The sequence below is a fragment of the Penaeus monodon genome, chromosome 7 (genome assembly GCF_015228065.2).
Source record: "Penaeus monodon isolate SGIC_2016 chromosome 7, NSTDA_Pmon_1, whole genome shotgun sequence".
NCBI classification, from domain to species: Eukaryota; Metazoa; Arthropoda; class Malacostraca; order Decapoda; family Penaeidae; genus Penaeus; species Penaeus monodon.
In genome coordinates, this window is record NC_051392.1 from 34,087,992 (window position 1) to 34,094,858 (window position 6,867).

The 6,867-nt window shown below is 42.7% G+C and overlaps 2 protein-coding genes across 2 annotated transcripts; both read left to right on the forward strand.

Moving 5' to 3' along the window:
- The first annotated feature begins 3,029 nt into the window (after positions 1 to 3,029).
- On the forward strand, positions 3,030 to 3,695 carry LOC119575605 (cleavage and polyadenylation specificity factor subunit 6-like). Its single transcript, XM_037923250.1, has 2 exons — positions 3,030 to 3,044; positions 3,213 to 3,695. The coding sequence occupies exons 1-2, from the start codon at positions 3,030 to 3,032 to the stop codon at positions 3,693 to 3,695; spliced, it is 498 nt and encodes a 165-aa protein (XP_037779178.1).
- Positions 3,696 to 4,463: 768 nt separating this feature from the next.
- Positions 4,464 to 5,976, forward strand: LOC119575606 (extensin-like). Its single transcript, XM_037923251.1, has 5 exons — positions 4,464 to 4,517; positions 4,916 to 5,111; positions 5,144 to 5,316; positions 5,469 to 5,639; positions 5,833 to 5,976. The coding sequence occupies exons 1-5, from the start codon at positions 4,464 to 4,466 to the stop codon at positions 5,974 to 5,976; spliced, it is 738 nt and encodes a 245-aa protein (XP_037779179.1).
- Positions 5,977 to 6,867: the final 891 nt, after the last annotated feature.

The window sequence follows — 6,867 nt, forward strand, 5'->3', positions numbered from 1 at the left end:
CCAGGCCCTCAAGATCGGACGCGACATTTTTATTCACTTTACTGACTAACCTTTACAACCCTTATCACTCGGCTATTTTTCCCTCTCCCTTAAGACTGTTTTGTGGCCCTCTTTCCCCATGCCACAAAAAGATAACCAAAGAGTTCCCGCCATTAGTTCTTTCGAGACATTAGGCAAAATTTCAAAAAAATCAAAACACGACAAGGGGTATCCGAAGCCCATAACCTTCTTCACACAAACAGTGCAGTTTTGGCTCTCTGAGCGGGAAAACTCACTCAACATCTCAAAAAGTCCTTTTTAAAAAAAAAGTTAGCAAGCTTTCGTACGCTCTGGATGCGGCCTGAAGTACAAGCGTGTAAATTAATTTAAAACCTTTGATCAAAAAGTACTTGCAGTTTTTTTGTGATCGCAGATTAAAATTTAAAAATTCCTAAAAAAAGTTTCAGGCCCCATTTAATGCAGCTGAAGTCCCTTTAGGGCAGTTTACAGACAACATTATACACTAACACAAACACCTTCCTGCCCCACCACACAGACTCACCATACCCTTTTGCTGTCGACTGTACGCACTTAGTTGACACAATGTGCTTCAGTGTCGTTCAGCCTTTAATGAGAATCGACACCGTCTCGAGATGGGAAAAAAAGGCATATCAGTTTTACGCAAAAAAAAAAAAGTTCTTTTTGAAGACCACAAAAATTTCCCCTCCTTACGAAAAACTTTTTACCTGAACCCCTTCGCGGATACAAGCCCTCCAAGTCAGATCCTCTTGTGCAATCTTGGGTTTTAAACCCTTTTGTACCATTTCGTTTTCATTTGCATATCAATTCAAGGGCCTGGCAAGAAAAACCTTACTTGTTTTATCGTTTTTAAAATTGGGCCCACGCACGAAGTGATCTATACAAAATTGATCAAACCTCTCCCACATACACACCCATTTGCCCCACACAAACAGCTTTCAACAAGTGCAAACTCCAGCTTTTTCAAAAATAAGCACCAGGGGATCTTAGATAATTGGGACTTTTTATTACATATGAACCCACAAGGAAGCTTTTGTCCTCTGAATATCAAGGGCGAATTTTGGTCTGTAAACACACACTGGTTAACAACCAATGGCTAGATAGAATCAAACCTTTTTCTTTTGGGCCCCTGAGCCCGAGATTAGGCCAGATCTTTTGGCATGGGACGAGAAGGGGATGCTTTTTTTTATTTTTGGCCAACCCTTTGAAGCTATCTCCTACTCTTTCATTTTCATTTTTCCCCCTTTCTCCCTTTCCCCTTTTTTTGTCTTTTTTGTTTTGTTTGTGCCTCGTTCTGTTTTTTAATGTGTTGTCTTTTTGGTTTTTTGTAACTTTTAAATTCTTAAATTAAATTTTTAAAACTATTTTTGCACAGGCCCCATCCCGTTTTTAAAAATACCTTGCCTCGATCCCTGACGTTTTCGTGACTGCCATAACCTCACCCTCACATCTCACACCCTTTTGCCATATATATATATATATTAATTATAATATATATATATATATATATTATATAAAAATATTAATAAAAAATATATATTTATTATATAAATTTAGGTACAAATACATATGTTATTATATATTTTAATGTTATATTTTTTTAATAGGAAAAAATTTCATCCATGTATTTTAATCAGCTAAAAATTATTACATACAAATATATAATTTAATATATATATTATATATTTAATATATAATATATATATATAATATATTATGTATGTAATATATTATATATGATATATAGATACGGGGTGAATATTTTTCATATATAAATATATAATATATTTTTTAATATAATATAATATCTATACCTATATAATAATAAAATATATATAATATATTATAATTAAATATAATATAATAAATGTTTTATATATTACAAATATACTAATAAAAAATATATATATATATATATATTTTAATAATTTTTTATATTTTTAATTTTATTATATGGTGGGTGGTGTGTGGGGTGTGTGTGTGTAATATATATATATATATATATATAATAATATATATTATAATAATTTATATATATATATAATAAATATAATATAAATAATATAAATAATAATATATATATAATATATATATATAAAAATATATATATATAATATATAAATATAATATATATTATATATATATAATATAAATTTTTTAAATTATTAATATATAATATATAAAATATATATTTAAAATATATATTTTAAAAATATTTTAAAAAGGTTATATAATATATGTATATATGATGTATGATGTATATAATTTATTATATGCCATTCGGGAGTATCATCTGCTTTTTGGTTTTGGGGAAAAACCTCTCTTAAAATTCTCCGGGAAAAAATTACCAAAAATAGTATAAATAATATAAATAAAAATATATATATATTAATATTATATATATATAATATAATATATAATATTAATATATATGTATGTATGTATGTATATTATAAAAGCAATAATAATACTCCCCAAGGGAGGCCCCAAAGAATGAAATTTCCCCCAGCCTGACTGGGCCGCCAGCGCGCCCATAGAGCGAGAGAGGCCTACCTGAGGTCAGCGCAAAAGGGGAGAAGAAGCAGGAGGCGGAGATGGGGGATGAACTGGCGCCCTTTAAATTTAAGGGTCGTGATTGGATAGTCAGCAGCTGCCTTTTCCCTAAAAAACAGTATCGATAAAGACAAAGTAGCGATTTGATAGTAAAAGAATCTCGATAAAAAAAAATGTGAAAGTTTACCCCCGTTTTTTTCAATCCCGGGAACAGTTCCCCTTGGCTTTTGGTTCTATGTTGCCCTTTATAGAGTGCATAGATCCTTGCCCGAGTTAGACCAAGGCAAATGGGGAACTGCAACGGCCTGGGGAAGACAAAACCCCCAGCTAGCAGCTTCCTCCATTTTTAACAGTGGTTCTTAACCGACGCCCTTCCCCCAGCTATGGATCCCCCTTCCCCAGATGGGCCCGCTTCCCCAGCTATGGATCGACCTCCCAGCTAGGATATTTCCCCCGCTATGGACCCCTCCCCAGTTTGGACCTCTTCCCCACTAGACCCGTTCCCCGGTTATGGGAAAATTTCCCCCCGCTATGGGCCCCCTTCCCAGCTATGGATCACCCTTTCCCCGCTAGGTTCACCTTTCCCCAGCTAGGATCACCCCTTTATAACAGTGGTTCTTTAAACCCTACCCCCCCACCAGTATGGACACCTTCCCCAGCTATGGACCCCCTTCCCCAGTATGATCGCCTTCCCACATGAAAACCCTTCCCCACTATGGATCTCTCCCCAGCCAGGACCCCCCTTCCCCCGTAGGCCTCCTCCCCAGCTATGGATCCACTTTCCCCCGCTAGGACCCCCTTCCCCAGATGGCCTCCTTCCCCAGCCATGGACCCCTTCCCCGCATGGATCCCCTTCCCCAGTATGGCCCCCCTCCCCAGCTATGGACCTCCTTCCCCCCGTATGGATCATCTTCCCCCCGCTAGGACCCCCTTCCCCAGTAGGATCCCTCCCAAACTTTTGGTCTCTTCCCCAGTATGGGCCCCCTTCCCCCGCTATGGATCACCTTCCCCAGGAGGCCTCCCCCCCACTACGGACCTCCTTCCCCAGCTATAAACCTTCCCCCGCTGGCCGCTTCCCCCGCTTGGACCTCCTCCCCAGTATGCATCCCCTTCCCCAGCTATGATCCGCTTCCCCAGCATGGATCGCCTTTCCCCAAAAATAGGATCCTCCCCCCCAGCTAGGACCCCCTTTCCCAGCTAAAAGGAAAATCCTTCCCCAGCTAAGCCCCTTCCCAGCTATGGATCACCTTCCAAAACTTTGGGCACCTTTCCAGTATGGATCACCTTCCCCAACTAGGACCTCCTTCCCCCAGCTAGGACACCCTTCCCCAGATGGATCATCTTCCCAGTATGGACACCCTTTCCCCCGCTATGGGGTCACCTTCCCAGTAGGATCATTTTCCCCCGCTATGGACCTCCTTCCCCCCCTATGGTATTTCCCCCGTAGGACCGTTTCCCCGCTATGGATCACCTTTTCCCCCGCTATGGATCCTTCCCCAGCGGGCACCTTCCCACTATGGATAATTTTCCCCAGCAGGAATCCTTCCCCCGCTATGGATATCTTCCCCAGCATGGACCGCTTCCAGCTATGGGTAACTTTTCCCCCGCTATGGATCATCTTCCCCCGCTTGGACCCGCTTTTTCCGCTATGGATACCTTCCCCACTAGGACACCCCTTTCCCCAGCTATGGTCACCTCCCCAGCTATGGACCCCTTCCCCAGCATGGACCCCTTCCCCCAGCTAGGATATCTTCCCCCGTATGACCCCCTTTCCCAGCTATGGAAATCCCCCCAGTTATGGACCCCCCTTTCCCCCCCTTAAGACCTCTTTCCCCATATGGTCCGCCCCCCCTATGGACACCCTTCCCAGCTATGGATAACCTTCCCCAGCTATGGACCCCTTTTTCCGTATGGATCACCTTCCCCAGTATGGATCACCTTCCCCAGTAGGATCCCTTCCCCCGCTAGGATCCTTCCCCAGCTATGGACCCTCTTCCCCAGTTTTTGGAAACACCTTCCCCCCGCTAGGGGCCTCCTTCCCCCGCTATGGATCCCTTCCCCCGTTTTTTAATCACATTCCCCCGTATGGACTCCTTCCCCCAAATATGGACCTCCTTCCCCAGTTTTGGTCACCCTTCCCCCGCTATGGACCCCCCTTTCCCCCGCATGGATAATTTTCCCAGCTACGGACCTCCCTTTTCCAGTATGACCCCCTTTCCCCCGTATGGGCCCCCTTCCCGCAATGGACCCCATTCCCCAGCATAGACCTCCTTCCCAGTATGGACCTCCTTCCCCAAAACAATGGGCCCCTTTCCCCAGCTATAGACCCCTTTTCCCCAACTAGGACCTCCTTCCCGGCTATGGGGCCTCCTTCCCCCCAGTAGGACCCCTTCCCCAGTATGGGCCCCCTTCCGCAAAAAGGGCCCCCTTCCCCGGCTATGGACCTCCCCTTTCCCCCAACTATGGGCCCCTTCCCCTAGCTATGAACCTCCTTCCCAGTATGGTCACCTTCCCCAGCATGGGCCTCTTCCCCCGCTATGGTCCTTTTCCCCAGCTAAACCCCCTTCCCCAGTTATGGACCTCCTTTCCCAGTATGGACTTCCTTCCCCAACTATGGATATTTCCCCGTTGGTCACCTTCCCCCAGCTAGGACCTTTTTTCTCCAGCTATGGACCCCCCTTTCCCCCGCCCATGGACCCCCTTTCCCCGCTATGGATCATACCCCAGTATGGGGCCCCTTCCATAGTATGGTTCCCCCCCCAAAACAGAGTCATCTTCCCCAGTATGGACCCCCTTCCCCCGCTATGGATCCTTCCCAGCTATGGACCCCTTCCCCCAGTATGGACATCCTTCCCCCACTATGGACACCCTTTCCCCCGTTGGAACACCTTTTTCAGCAGGATAATTTCCCCCGCTATGGACCTCTTCGCAGCTATGGGGCCCCCTTCCCCAACTTGGATTACCTTCCCCCGCTAGGATACCTTCCCCCGATATGGACCTCCTTCCCCAGCTATGGCCCCTTTCCCCAAGCTATGGATCACCTTCCCCCCCTATGGATCACCTCCCCCGTATGGACCCCCTTCGCAGCATGGACCCCCTTTCCCCAGCTATGACCCCCCTTTCCTGCTGTAGACCTCCTTCCTCAGCTATGGATACCTTCCCCCGCTATGGACCTTCCCACTGTAGATTCCCCTTTAAACCCGCTATGGACCCCTTCCCCCCGCAGGACCTCTTTCCCCAGTATGACCCCCTTCCCCATAGGTACCTCCCCCGCTATGGATCACCTTCTCAGTTTTGGGCCTCCTTTCCCCCGTTGGGATCACCTTCCCCCGCTATGGACCCCCTTCCCAGCTAGGATATCTCCCAGCTAGGACCTCCTTCCAAAGTAGGACCCCCTTCCAGTAGGACACGTCCCCCGCTATGGACCTCCCTTTCCCCAGCTATGGACCTCCCTAGTTTTTGTGATGCATGAATATATATATATATATAATATTATAAATAAAAAAATATAAATAATAATATAATAGATAATTTTTTTTTTTTTTTTTTTTTTTTTTTTGTTGGTGTGGTGGGGGTTTTTTATTCTTTTTAATTAATAAATTTTTTAATATAAAAAATTATATAATTTTAAAAATAAAATAAATATTAAACAAATAAATTAATATTAATATATTATATATAAATTAATTTATATATATATATAAAATATAAAATAATTGTAGTTGGTGAGGTGAGTGTGAGGTGGTGGGGGTGTGTGTGTGTGTGTGTGTGTGCGTGTGTGTGTTGTGGTGTGTGTGTGTGGTGTATGTGTGTGTGTGGTATCTGGTTGTAGTAGTGTATATATATGTAAAATAAATTATATATATATAATAATATAAAATTTTATAATAAATAAATATTATATATTATATATCACACACACACACACACACACACACACACACACACACACACACACCACACACATAACTACACAACACATACACATACACATACACATACACATAACACACACACACACAAACATATATTATATTAATATATATATAAAATATATATATATTATAAATTATAAATTTTTATTAAATATTTTTAAAAATAAAATATAATATAATATAATAAATATATTGTAAAAGGTTTTTTTTTCCCCTTAGTACAAGGCTTTTTCAGTGGTAGTGAATGTTAACGGCGTGATCTTTATTGACAAGAGTTGACACAAAGTATGGGCTAGGTAGGCAATCGAGGTGAATTTCCCTTTGCCCAAGGGAAACAACGTACCGGCCGGTGACTCGAACC

Coding starts and splice junctions, on each gene's coding strand:
- LOC119575606 (XM_037923251.1), top strand. CDS start 4,464: ATGGACCCCTTTTTCCGTATGGATCACCTTCCCCAGTATGGATCACCT. Junction 5,112..5,143: donor GGGCCTCTTCCCCCGCTATG/GTCCTTTTCCCC, acceptor CCCCTTCCCCAG/TTATGGACCTCCTTTCCCAG. Junction 5,317..5,468: donor AGTATGGGGCCCCTTCCATA/GTATGGTTCCCC, acceptor CACCTTTTTCAG/CAGGATAATTTCCCCCGCTA.